At 33.0% G+C, this 15276-nt stretch overlaps 1 protein-coding gene across 2 annotated transcripts in view; it reads left to right on the top strand.

The window, feature by feature from the left end:
* The window catches only part of Il1rapl1 (interleukin 1 receptor accessory protein like 1), a 1408761-nt gene that overhangs the window by 777125 nt on the left and 616360 nt on the right, over positions 1–15276 (top strand). For both annotated transcript variants that reach the window (XM_051140905.1, XM_051140904.1), the window contains 2 exons: positions 3178–3364; positions 6716–6869. In XM_051140905.1, coding sequence (XP_050996862.1) covers positions 3178–3364; positions 6716–6869 — 341 coding nt within the window. The remainder of the gene's footprint in view (positions 1–3177; positions 3365–6715; positions 6870–15276) is intronic.

The following is a 15276-nucleotide window of genomic DNA, read 5'->3' as shown; positions in this document are numbered from 1 at the left end:
AATGAGAAAAAAGAAAATTCTAAGGAAAACATAAGGAAAGGAGAAATGAAGGATCCAAGTGATTGTAGTAGCCCTGAATTTTCAAACACTGGAATCTATGGATTTCTTACTATTGTAACCTAACTGGATAAAATTCATGTGTGGGACACAGTTCAATTTTGTATATATTAGGCAAACAGAAGGAAGCAGAATTTTGAAAACAAAAGAAATCTAAGATTCTTAACTCTCAAAAATTTATGTACAAGATACAAATTTTGAATATACTGATTCACTGCTTAGAATGGTCTGTGTCTTTTAAAGATAGAAAAATGAAATTATTTAAACTCTATTCCATATTAACTAGTAGAATGAAAGGCTACCTATATTGAACTTCAAAAGATATTCATGGATGAACAATATAACTACTTCTTTATTTTTTAATATTTTAATTTACTATAAAAGAATCTGTGATTTATAATCTAATTAAAACATACTTAATAGTTACTTATTTAGGATAAAAAGTACAATTGAGATGATTTTATATATATACATAGTCATATAAATTTAACATTTGAATAGCCTATTCTTGTTTATATAACTCTCCTTATAAGGAATTTACTAAAAATATACCATAAATCTATATTAATACAGTCACTAAAATAAATACTTGCCTTACTCAAAATCCTTGCAATTCAGAATCATCTATACAATTAGAATAGCCATTTAGAAGCTATTAAACTTCACTTTGTACTTTCTACCTTCACTATCAATTACACTTGTTACATTTATTCACTACACACACAGAGAGACTGTAAATTCTTCTTATTATTGTTTTAATTATTTAATGTATTTATTCACTTTACATCCTAATTGCAGTCTTCCTACTCTCCTCCCACCCCACTTCCTGGCCCACCTCTCTCCTCTGTTCTGAGGAGAAGAGGGAGGTCCCTCATGGGTACAAATCTGCCCTGGCAGCCCAGTTGGGGGAATAGGATCCAAAAGGAGGCATCAGAGTTAGAGAGGGCCCCACTCCAGATATTAGAGAATCCATATGAAGGCCAACCTGTGCATCTGCTACATATGTTCAGGGAGCTTACGACCAGTCCATCCATGCTCTTTGGTTGTTGGTTCAGTTTACTTTTCATATACTCAATTAAAAAAAATTCTACATCTTGTGTGGAGCTCTTAATCTCTTAAGTACATTTTTAACTTGACCCTTCTTTACTTTGCTACCATAAACTATTTTAGGTTGCTATTTTCCTTTAACGAATGCAGTTCTTTTCCATTTTGTTAAACTGCATTTAATTTCCCTTCTCATCCTATCAGTTTTTCCATTACAATGTGACAAAACTTTTCCAAAACATAAGTGTCGTTATCATCCAATGTCAAGTCTAACACTTGGAAATAGGTTACACAACTTTCAAGTTGGTTCCTGTAAATCTCCATTTCTCACATCCTTTCTAAAGTTTGCAGTTATCATTCCTTCCAGGCTTTGTGCATTACTTGAAATTGCCATTCTGAAGACTGCCATATTGTCATTTATTCTTGAAGACAATTCAATTAGCTAGGAAACTTTCTTGTTTCTTTCTTTGACACCATTCTGGTAGTTTATATAATTTTCTATTACACATTATGGTAAATTTCAATTGGAGGCTAGGGACAGAAAACTGATTCTACCATTATAGCAAATTTCCTGAGCACATACTTGAAAACTTTAAATAGTTGTGACTGGTGTTTGTAAAGGTCATTGTTTTTACTTAATGTTTTAAATCAAGTTGTAAACGAGTTATTATTAAAAATTATCTAAGTTATTGTAAATATTTTTATATTCAATATAATAATGAATTACAAATATCTTTATGTTCTGTCCACCCTCATGGTGATAAGTCTCGTTTCCCAATACGATAAAGATCAGAAATACCATTCAAATACAGGATTTCAATGATCAAGTATGTGATGAGATGTCAGACACTTACCAAAGAAAAAGTCCTTTATCAACCTTTGAATCTAATACTTTACGTATTTTTATTTCTACTCCTCATCATCAAATAAAACATACTATATTGTATATCCAGTCATATAAATGCCAATTAAAAATGTAGCTATTATATATCTTCATTTGTTTCCAATTATTCAAAGAAAATCTTTGATCAATATTTCTACTCTAAATTATTCTAAATTTTAACCATTATTTGGAATTCAACAAGAAAAAAAATAGGATGTTAACTTATTTCACTAGTTCTGTAGAATCCATCAGTAAAGTATGGACCTTTGACATAGCAGTATTCAAGTCTTAAATTAAGTGGATATGTACATGTAAACACAGTGATTTATTTCAGTACTTTTACCCAAATTTGTTTTTGTCCCAAATTCAATCAATTCTCCACTTATAAAGTCAAGACCAACAGATCTGCACCGAGGGAGGCCTGCACAAACTACTGTACCAACCAAGAACAGTGCCTGCAGTAAACCTAGACCCTCTGTTCAGATGTAGCCAATGGACAATTCATTTTCCATGGTTGTGACATCCTCTGACATAAACTCTGGTGCCCCTAATTTGATCACCTGAAGTGCAGACCTGGCAGGCACACAGAAGAAGGAGATGCAGGCTATCTGCATCTGATAGGCTGTGGTCTTATGGTGGGGGAGGGGAATAGGGTGACAGAAGGAGGGAGGGTGGGAACAGGAAGATACAAGTGAGGGAATAACAATCATGATGTAATATGAATAAATTATAATAAATAATAGAGGGAAAAAAAGAAAAAATGAAAAGTACAAATAAAAGTTACACGGCATTCTTCATATCCTTCTATCATATTTCATAAGTCAGTTGTGCCTCGTCACTTCTCTGTTTAGTTTGCCAATTCTACCATAAATCTATGCTTGACCTTTTTTTCTGTCCTAATTTTTCATTGTTCTACATAAAATATCTCTATTGAAACTTTTAAAATTCAATCTACATATAATTTTGAAGAAAATAAATATAATATACATGTCTGGTTTTATAAGACTAAGTTTTGTTTAGTTGGCAGACAGTAAACAATCTCTTGAAATAAGCCAAGGTACCTGCCACCAAAAAAGCATTAAACAATGGAGGTTTTCATTTTATTTCTTTTCCTGAAGAAGTTAAACATCCAGAATTGTCATCCTTTACTTTCCATTCACAATAAGTCACATGTAAATTCTTCTTTGTTACAGGAACTCCACATACTGTATGAAAGTATCCATCTCACTGACAGTAGGAGAAAATGACACTGGACTCTGCTACAATTCCAAGATGAAGTACTTTGAAAAAGCTGAACTTAGCAAAAGCAAGGAAATTTCATGCCGTGACATAGAGGATTTTTTATTACCAACCAGGGAACCTGAAATCCTTTGGTACAAGGTATGGACTCTAGAAAATTTATTGCCTGTAAATAATTTAATGTGCATTTTATCCTAGAAAAATCTGAATAAAAAATTAAGATATAGCTCATGTCTTAAGAATACTATAGCAAGATGTTTTGGTGATTCTAGGTTTTGTATGAGATTTTATTTATTTTTATTTTGTGTGTATGAGTATTTGCCTGAATGTATTTATGTGTACCATGTACATGCAGAATGAGCAGAGGCAATTAGATCTCTAGGACTGGAGTTATAGGTGGTTGTGAGTGGTCATGTAGGTGTTAAGAATTGGATCGGAGTCCTCTGGAAGAGCAGCCAGTGATCTTAACTGTCTACCCATCTCTACAACCCCTTGTTATACATCTTAAAAACCAGCTGCTTTGATAAATAAAACATTGGTTAATATTTGTACTGTTTATAAAGTGTTGTATTTGTATTTAAATCTTGCTTATATCAACAACTGTTTGACAAAATGGGAAACTAAAATATTTTGAACAATCATTTCTGGGCTTAATATTTCAAAATAACCCAAGGCTAAAGAGAAACAATAGTTATTTCCTTCTGTTATATAATGGCCCAATAATTTTAATGGAACATTATATTCAATGTTCATAACTTTGCCTATTTTATAATCATTTTAATATATAAATATACCTAATAAAAACATCTTAGAAAACAGATAATTACAATAGCAATATTTTCTTCAAAAAGGAAATAAGCCAACCCCCCCTTTTGCCATCATATCATTCATTTTCATTGACCTTCCAAACTACTTGTGTTTTTTAGCTTATTTGTAACACCTAAGAGTATATTTGATTTTAGATATGCGCAAAAGTGAAAATAAAAAGTACTCATATTTATTATGGAATAGTTTGTTCACAGATAAAAATTCTTAATTTAACTTTTTTTTTTTTTGTTCAATTGATTGGGAGTTGGACTTTAAGAAACTGGGCCACATACTACATAGTGAATGTATACCTGTCAGAATGAGAATGTTAACCCTTGTAATTGATTGTTCATGAGTTTAAAAAATACTACTAAAAATGAAACTAGAAATCTGAACAAGTTCAAAACTTTTCTTCAAAATTAGCAATATTCTTCTCAAAGACACGTTTGACTCTGGATAAGAAGCAATTGAAGTTCAGAATATTAAAGGAACTGTTGAAAGATTTGTCAACTCTTCCCTTGGTTTTCTGTCCTAGACAATGTCAAACATCACTAAAACATTAGCCCCATTGGTTTCTGTTCTGATGGGAATGACTTCTGTTGTTTCAGTTTTTGTGACAGTGTATATCTTATTTGTGAGATTCTTCAATTTGCCTGTCTGCCACAATGAACTTTTGAGAATATGATGAGACTCAAATTTTCTAAAGCCACATATTTTTTCTAGCATTTGTGTGTGAGCATTCTAGACTTGAAGCTTTTTTTTTTTTCACTAAAAAGATGCTTTTGATACGTATTTTTCCTACCATTTCGAGTGAATGTCTCAGGTTTTTCAGAAATATGAAACAAAACAAACATACCTTTATATTAAAATTAATTCAACATCAATTAAATTCTGAACATTTCATATTGTTCATTTAGACCTGTTTCCACATTGCAATACAATTAAGCTACAAAAAGCCAAATAGTAGAGTGGTAAGTGTAATGTATAACATTTTAACTTGTTTTCTTTAGTCAAGATTTAATGTCTACCATATGAATAGTGGACATTAAGAAGCTAATTATATAGTATAATATCTTATTGCACAATTTATGCAATCATGACTGTTTATGAAACTGATATAAGCAAATAATAGGTATATTTTGGTTGAAAATAACTGAGAAATCTCATATACATGTAATTGCACAGAGGCACTGGCCCCATATATTTATGACTTTAAAAATGTTGACTTGACAATAAATAGTTTTATATGTCTATAGTTTCAAAATATTTAAAACAATTTTGTTCTCATTCCATTAGCTTAAGTACTAGTCTCAGAATAAAGATTTATATTTTGGCAAAAATAGAAATCACTTGAGCCAATAACATTACAATCAAAGAGATCATATTGTGGCACATCTATTAATAATGAAAATGGATATTTATAGGATGTGAGAAATGAGCCCTCATTCACTAGTAATGAGCAAATAATCTAATAATAGCTCCTAGGGAAATTTTATAGATAGTTTTTTAAATATTAAAAATAGAACTTCCATATGACAGAACCACCAATCTTGAGATAGACCCAAAGACTTCTATATCCTACTACATAGATGCCTATGTATCAATTTTATTGCTGTACCTTCACAACAGTAAGGAAATGAATCAAGTATAAATTGTGCTATATATACACATTGGACTTTTGCTCAACCATAATAAAAAAGAAAGTTCAAGAAAATAGATCCAAGACATAATATATTAAATGTACTTACCCAGGCTCAAAAGAAAAAAAATATATTTTTTCACATGTGTATAGTTTTTGATGATTATATACATGAAAATAAGAATTGTGAGAGTGAGTATAGATTATCAAATGAATAGCACAAGAGGAAAGAGATGCTACTAAAGCTAACTAAGGTAGTCAAGGTAAATGAATACAGGTGACATAAGAAAAGAGGCCACTGAGCATGCAAGAGAAGGAGAGAGGGGATGGAGAAGAATAATACACAAGAGAAATAATAAAAGCAAACTTTGTTTGAAAAAATACCATAATGAAGACTAATTATTTCCATACTAATATAGATATAACTTGTTTTTTCAGTGGATTTTAAAAAGCATATATGTCGAGGTTTAGTTTTTAATAAGTGAAACAATTATATTTTGATAGAGTTTTAGAGCATAAATTTCTTATCGTATAAAACTATTCCCACTATTTATTTAACAATACATTTTAAATTTTACATTATGAGTACCGATATAATCAATTTCACAACAATTCTCTCTTAATTACTTGCATTTAAATTTTATATTGAGTGTGATTAATAGGTATGTACCTTTTGCTATATGTGGCAAATCAATATGTGTAAAGTTAATGTAAACCTAAAACTAACCTAGAAGAGGATGTTCCTGATTTCCAGTTATGGAATATAAAATAGTATTAATTGCAAATCATAGCTTAATGTGTAAATTATTGTTGTATATCATGCATCACTGTGTATGCCTATAATCCTACCATATGGCAGAACAATCAGGACTTCAAGTCAAATTTAAGTAATGTAGCAAGTACAAATTCAGCTTGGGCAACAGAAGACTTCATTATTTCTGTTTTTGTTTTTTATATAAATTAAATAGATTATAGTTTTGTTGGCTTAAAATAATTTTACTTTTTATTTACCATGTGTATTGCCCAATTTTACATTGTTTGCATAGGAATGTAGAACAAAAACATGGAGACCAAGCATTGTGTTCAAAAGGGATACCTTGCTCATAAGAGAAGTCAAAGAAGATGACATTGGAAACTATACCTGTGAATTAAAATATGGAGGCTTTGTTGTGAGAAGAACCACCGAATTAACTGTTACAGGTAATCACAGTCTTCAGTGTCTCATTTGCAAGGAAAGAAACTGCCATTTGAGTCAGCTTCAGGGCTACATATTGATGTTTTTCAACCTCGGTAATGAAAGAAGCACTTAACCAAATGCTAAGTGGATTCCTATAGGTGAAATTTATTCCTCTTTGTTTTTAAAACATCTTGTGCTGAAATACATTTGAAAGGTTAAATAGAATATGTTTAGGGAATTATATAAATGTTAGCTTTTGAGAGTACTTAAACTAATGAGTTTACAATTTTTGATGATCGTGATTGTACTTTGTAGTGGAATCATTTTATAAATATTCTCTAAAGTGATGGAATAGACTATTTGGGATATACCTCTATTTCTCTTCTGTTGCACATTAGACAAATCATTTTTTCTATTAACTTATCATTATGTACACTACACATATGATCTCATAGGCCTAAAAATGACATCATTTCAGACAAAATTGGTTTTTAAATGTTTTGAAGGGATTGAAGAAACATTCTCATAACTTTTTAATGTAGAACATAACCAGAAGAGTATCAGAGTACTTCTGGTTAAGAACAACATATAATTCACCAGTCTATCAAGGCTGGTTGTATTATTGCAAGCTCCAGAATGTTAGTTTACTCATGTAGAAATTGATGATGATGATGATGGTGATGATGATGATGATGATGATGAAATTTGCCTCACAGGGGATTTGCAAGTATCATATGAATTAAGGTAATAAATACACAATAAATTTGCAATGAGGGCATCTAAATATTCAGCAGTTATGCAAATAATAATATTCATGACCATTTATTATTTACAAAAATTATCACTTTTGTAAAACATTCCTCATGGAAAGAAAAAGGAATTCCAGGGCAAAAATATGGAAAATTGCAGATGTTCACACATTCTTATTGAAAGAAACTCCTGGTGACTTTGAGGGTGTCATATTTGTGAAACATTTATAGCACAGAATAACATTAACTACTTTAACTTCATGCCTTCACTAATGCTTGTAAAATAGCCTTTTCCTATATGAAGCGAATATATTTTGATAGGTATATGAGTAACATAAGAATCAATTTCTTTTAAATCTTGAAGTATGATATAATTTGACAAAAATAATACATTGTTTCATGGGACTCTTTTGCTGAATAGCAATTATCTTGACAGGGGAAATTCGTTACAAAAGATGCTCTTTGATAAAGTCTTTGATAAATATTAAACATGGTAAACAACTGAAATGTTCAATTTATGGTAGATGTGAATAGTCAGCACACAGTCTCTGGTGTGTATTACTATACCTATCATAAGTATGTATATGATTTGCAATCATTCCATTTACAATTTGACTGTGTGTAATAGATAAGTGCACAGAAAAATTCATAGGAGCACTTTATCACTTTTACTACTATTCTTTTCAACAGTCCAGTGAAAAATATGCCAGTGTACACAGTAAATATTGAAACTTTTCTGTTCAATTCTTATCCTACAAGGTATTCTGAAGTAGCTTTTCTAAACATTAAATATTTAGAAAAAAGAACTTAAAACTATAAATGAATAAAAATAGTGTTTATTTCATGTAGTAACTCTTAAGGAAGGAAAATTTATCCATGGTAAACATATCATTCTTTCTCTAGAAACACTTTGATTTATAGATACTATCCATATGAGATAGTTAGAGACTGAACACTTTGCCTTAGATGATAAGAAAATTATGTAAGAACATTTGGTAAACATAAGAGTAGAACTTTTTACTCTTAAACTGTTTTACAATTTTCTATACTTTCTTGATTTGTACAAAATTCTCATTTTCTTCATATGGAATTGAAAAAGTTCTTGATTTATTATAGTAATTGGCACAACTTAATTATACAAATAAATAGGTCTTACTGTTATCTTTCTATGCAAACGTGCGTAATGCATTCATCATGAAAAAATTTTCCCTCTACCCCATTCTTTTATCCTATCTCATCATCTAACAGTCTGTCTTCTACTTTCAGATAGTTTCTTCATGGGAAAGAAAGTGTGTGATACTGTCTATGATTGATCTTACTTAAAATGATGATTATCACTTCCATTCATTTTCCTACAAATGACAAAACTTCATTCTCCTTTATGGATAAAGAATATAAATCCATTATGGGTTTATATGATCTGTACATATTTATCCTTTTACCTCTTGATAAATATCTATGCTTATGGAGCCTGTGTGATTCTATGCTATGTCCTCTGCACATATGTTATGGTTGTATAGCTTGGTGTCTTTGTGGGACTTCTAATGGGAGTCATAATGGGGAGTGTCACTGACTTTTTGTCTGATTTGGGGACCTCTTTCCTTTTCCTGGATTGCCTTGTTGAGCCCTGAAATGAGGGCACATGCCTAGTCTTCTGGTAGCATGTAAACGTGTAATACAGTGTTTGGTTTATATATATATATATATATATATATATATATATATATATATATATATATATATATATATATATACATATATCTTCCTCCTTTCTAAAGGGATATTGAGGAGCACAGGATCGAGGGGAGAGGGGATGTTGAGAGGTCAGGGAGGAGTGGAGGTAGGAAAAATTGCTGTTCATACTATTGAATGAGAGAAGAATTTTTAAGTGCCTACTTAAGCATGTATACATACAGGTATCTGTTTTACGTGATGACTTTATTTCCTTTGGTCACTGATTCAGGAGTTGAAGGTCTGGATAATGTCATAATTTTCCTACATAATTTTCTGTTCTGATTTGTTTTAGCAATCATCATACTAACTGCAATGCAGATATTCCCTTTCCTCCCATTTAAGTCAGTAATTGCTCTCTCTCTCTCTCTCTCTCTCTCTCTCTCTCTCTCTCTCTCTCTCTCTCTCTCTCTCTCTCTCATCTTAGCCATTCTGACTCTAATTGGGGAAGCTAGAATTACATTGTACAGTCTTTCAATTCACATTTCCCTGAAGGAAAGGTGCTGAATATCTAAAAATATTTCTCAGGCATTTATATTTCTGCTTGAGAAGCCCATGAGCCATTTATTTTTTTCATTTTTAATGTTATAATTGTAACAGTTCCGCCTTTCCTTTTCCGCCCTCTAAGCCCTTCTAGATATTATATTCTTCCTTTCTCTCTTTGATATTTGTGGCCTCTTTTCATTAATTATTGTTGCATATATATATATGCAACAATATATATAGTGCGTGTGTGTTTGTGTGTGTGTGTATGTACACAAATACAACCTGCTCAGTCTATATAATATGACTCGTATGTATGTCTCCAGGGCTAATCATGTGGTATTGAATAACCAATTGGAATGCTAGTCCTTGGGAGAAGACTATTTCTTTAACTCTCAGAATTCCTGCCTGTACTATCATGGCCTCCTGAGATTTTTCCCATCCTTGTTAACATGTCTATTTTTGTTGGTTTTTTTAAGGTCAGGTTTTAGCTAATCATGATGATAAAACTTTATGGTTATAGCTTCTGAAAATCCTATGCCTTAGTGAACCATAGTGAACTTTGTCCCTCTTAAACTGTCAGCCAATACAAATTCTTTATTTTTTAAGCTGTTTTGGTCATAGTATTTTAACCCAGGAACAGAAAATTTTTAATTCAATAGTTTTTTGTGTGTCTAATATTTTATGTTAGCAGTTGTGGTATCGCCAAACATTTGATACATCTTTCTATGCTGGATTTAAAACTTTCTGTTAAATAATCATTTGTTATGTTAATGGGCCTGCTGTACAGGCAAATGGCATTTCTCTCTTACATCTTTCAATATCCTTTCTCTATTCTGTATATTTCATGTTTAAACTACAATATATCATGGGGAATTTGTTTTGTGCTTCGGTCTGTATGGTGGACTACAGATCTCATGCATGTATAGGTGACATGTTCTCTAGGTTTGGAATTTTTTCTTCTATATAACTGAAAATGTTTTATATACCTTTGCTATGGTCTTCTCTTTGCTCTGTGTCAATAAATTGAAAGCCAAATCTTTTCACAACATCCAAAACCTTTTTCTTGTTACACTTTTGAAAAATAAATTCTCATCAACTTTTACTGGGTGACTATATGGATGAGGTGACTACTACAGTTTGTATTTGTCTTATTTAGTTTTTTATTTCCACTATCATTTTAACTTGGTTTTCCTTAAGCAATTCTAGATATTTATTGACCTGAATTTTCATATTATGGGTTAATTTCCACATTTTATTAAGTTCTTTGTTTTTGTCCTTTTGTACCATATTCATATCCTCTTTAAGTTTTACACATAGCTATCATTCTTTGAATTTTTTTCTAGAAGATCTTCTAGGTGTTTCTCATTTTGTTTCATTACTATTAGGCTACTAATTTTGGGAGCATATTGTCTTGTTTATTTTTATATTGCACTTAGATTATAGCTACTGTATTGGGACTTGAGCCTCTGAAGAAGTTTTTCAGGTACATCACCACTTTCAATGTAGGTTTATACCCTACAAAAGAGAACTAAGTGGTAAGAAGGTTGAGTGTGTGTGTGTGTGTGTGTGTGTGTGTGTGTGTGTGTGTGTATGTGTGTGTATCTGGCTTAGAAGCCAGAAGTTTCTATCCCTACCATAAAGAGACACTGTCTAAGAGTCAGCACACTCTTTACTGGTCCTATATTCTACTGCCTTCTGATATAGCTCTCCAAGTATATTGGCAAATGTTGAGGAAGCTCTAACCACCTGGTGGCAGGAGGATGGACATCTGTGAAAGCTATATATGTAATGAGGAGACCTATGGACTCAGAAGGGAAAGAACCTATCTGGGAGTCCTAAAAAGGGAAATTCCATAAGAGCAGGAAGTTTATAGAGCAGAGAGGAGTAGGCCTAGTCTGAGGGATGATGATGAGAGATCCCAGAGGAACTATAAATCTGGAAACACTTAGAGACAAAATCTAGAAGTTTCTGAGAGAACAACTGAGACAGAGTGATGTCTACATAGTAGGTCAGAGAAGCGAGACTGCAATTGATATGGACTGCCTAGATATGTGGAGCCACCTTACTTAGTCACATTTGGAAGGAGTGTCTGAGTAGCTAAGCAGGCCTATGGGATGAGAAGAAGCAAACCAAATGAGTGGTTCATGATGGAAATACCTTAGGCTTAGAGGTACCAAAATCAGTGAACACTTTTTTAAAGGAAGAAAACAGAGTCAGTGTCTAATACACATGCATTTGATTATTCCTTCGTGATTATAAGATTTGATTGTAGATTTATTTATAGATTTCTATTTTGTACTATATAATAATTTTGTGAATGTTAATGGAAAGCAAAAATGTGACAACAGTTAAAAATTTTTGCTGTAAATAGACAAGTAGCATATGTTTATATTCTTTTTTAAATTATTTATTTATTTATTTTGTTACATCTCAATGGTTATCCCGTCCCTTGTATCCTCCCATTCTTCCCTCCCTCCCATTTTCCCCTTATTCCTCTCCCCTATGACTGTTCCTGAGGGGGATTTCCTCCCCCATACATGCTCATAGGGTATCAAGTCTCTTCTTGGTAACCTTTAACTAAACTACTTATACTTAAAATATAAATTTAGCACTATCCCTTTTTAAAATTATTTCCAAAAATGTGGATATAGAAAAAATGTTGTATGTGGAAAAGGATCCACATTAAACCTGATAATTCTGAAATAAATGAGACATCTTTGAATTTTCACAAACTTTTTGCAGGTAAAATATATTGTTTCTTTAGTGTCTTGCTAGTGTACACACATCTATGTATATATACACATAAACACACAGCCAGATACACGAGAGAGAGAGAGAGAGAGAGAGAGAGAGAGAGAGAGAGAGAGAGAGAGATTCTTTCCTGAACATACAATCATGAATTTTGTAGTTTTTGATACTCTTATCAATTTTTACAGTGTCTTTGAAAATAAATCCATGAAAGTATTTCCAACATGATTAAAAATAAAGGCAATGTGACAAAGCGAATAAAGTCAAAATTTATTTGCTCAAATCTTTGCTTGCTTTCTATATGATTTGGGCCAGGATGAAATTTTGTTAAGAAACATGGGATAACCTTCATTTTCTCTATCTTCATTTTTGTGCATTCTACTACACTTTTTAAAAATTTTTTATTAATTTATCTTTGTTACATCTCAACGTTTTACCCTCCCTTGTATCCTCCCATTATTCCCTCCCTCCCATTTTTCCCTTACTCCCCTCCCCTATGACTGTTCCTGAGGGGGATTAACTCCCCCTGTATATGCTCATAGGGTATCAAGTCTCTTCTTGGTAACCTGTTATCCTTCCTCTGAGTGCCACCAGGTCTCCCCTCCAGGGGACATGGTCAAATATGAGGCACCAGAGTTCGTGTGAAAGTCATACCCCACTCTCCACTCAACTGTGGAGAATGTTCTGTCCATTGGCTAGATCTGGGTAGGGGTTTAAAGATTACTGCCTGTATTGTCCTTGGCTGGTGCCTTATTTTGTGTGGGACACCTGGGCCCAAAACTGCCTTTCATAATGTTCTCCTCGTAGGTTTCTATGACCCTCTGGATCATTCTACTTTGCTATTCTCCCATACTTCTCTCATCTAGAGTCCCAATAGGATGTCCTCCCCTCTGTCCCAGTTTCCTGGTAAGTGAAGGCTTTCATGGGACATGCCCCTTGGGCTAGTATGCAGATATAAGTGAGTATATACCTTTTGATTCTTTCTGCTTCTGGGTTAACACACTCATTCTTATCATTTCTAGTTCAATACATTTATCCACAAATTTTGGGAATTCCTTGTTTTTAATAGCTGAGTGGTATTCCATAGTGTATATGTACCACAGTTTCTTTATCCATTCTTCTACTGAGGGACACTTAGGCTGTTTCCATGTTCTGGCTATTATGAATAAGGCTGCTATGAACATGGTTGAGCAAATTTTTTTGTTATGTGCTGGAGCATCTTCTGGGTATATTCCAAGGAGTGGAATAGCTGGGTCTTGAGGAAGCCCTATTCCCATTTTTCTGAGACAGCACCAGATAGATTTCCAAAGTGGCTGTACTAGTTTGCATTCCCACCAGCAATGAAGGAGTGTTCCTCTCTCCCCTCATCCTCGCCAGCATGTGGTGTCGCTTGAATTTTTGATCTTAGCCATTCTGATGGGTGTAAGATGGAATCTCAGAGTTGTTTTGATTTGCATTTCCCTGATGACTAAGGAGGCTGAACATTTCTTTAAGTGTTTCTTGGCCATTTGATATTCCTCCACTGAGAATTCTGTTTAGTTCCAAGCTCCATTTCTCAGTTGGGTTATTTGGTTTGGTTGCGTTTAATTTCTTGAGTTCTTTATATATTTTGGATATTAGACCTTTGTCAGATGTAAGGTTGGTGAAGATCTTTTCCCAGTCTGTTGGCTGTCGCTTTGTTCTCTTGACAGCGTCTCCTGCCTTACAGAAGCTCCTCAGCCTCATGAGGTCCCATTTATTAATTGTTGAAATTAAGGCCTGGGCTGTTGGTGTTCTGTTCAGGAAGTTGTCTCCTGTGCCAATATGTTCCAGGCTCTTCCCCACTTTTTCTTTTAAGTGACTTAGTGTCTCTGGTTTTATTTTTAGGTTTTTAATCCACTTGGATTTGAGTTTTGTGCAAGGTGACAAATATGGGTCCAGCTGTATTTTTTTACACATAGACCTCCACTTTGACCACCACCATTTGTTGAAGATGCTATCCTTTTTCCATTGAATGGATTTGGCTTCTTTGTCAAAAATCAAGTGACCATATATGTGTGGATTCATATCTGGGTCTTCGATTTGATTCCACTGATCAACCACCCTGTTCTTGTGCCAGTACCATGCTGTTTTAATTACTATTGCTTTATAGTACAGTTTTAGATCAGGTATGGAGATTCCTCTGGAGCACCTTTTATTGTACAAGATTGTTTTAGCTATTCTGGGTTTTTTTGTTTTTCCATATGAAGTTCAGAATTGAACTTTCAATGTCTTTAAAAAATTGTGTAGGTATTTTGATAGGGATTGCATTAAATCTGTAGATTGCTTTAGCAGGATGGCCATTTTTACTATGTTAATTCTCCTGATCCATGAGCAAGGAAGATCATTCCATCTTCTCAGGACGTCTTCAATCTCTTTCTTCAGAGTTTTGAAATTTTTTTCAAACAAGTCCTTCACTTGCTTAGTTAGAGTAACTCCTAAATATTTTATATTGCTTGTGGCTTATGTGAAGGGTGTGGTTTTCCTAATTTCTTCCTCTGCAAGCTTGTCATTTGTGTATAGGAAGGCTACAGACTTTTTTGAGTTAATTTTGTATCCAACCAATTTGCTAAGGTGTTTTTCAGCTGTAGGAGTTCTCTGGTGGAATTTTGAGGGTCACTTATGTACACTATCATATCATATGGAAATAGGGATAATTTGACTTTCTCCTTTCCCATTTGGATACCCTTGATCTCCT

This window comes from Acomys russatus, chromosome X, assembly GCF_903995435.1.
Source record: "Acomys russatus chromosome X, mAcoRus1.1, whole genome shotgun sequence".
Classification (NCBI taxonomy): Eukaryota; Metazoa; Chordata; class Mammalia; order Rodentia; family Muridae; genus Acomys; species Acomys russatus.
The sequence above is the reverse complement of the archived record's forward strand: the minus strand, read 5'-3'. Positions and strand labels throughout refer to the sequence as shown.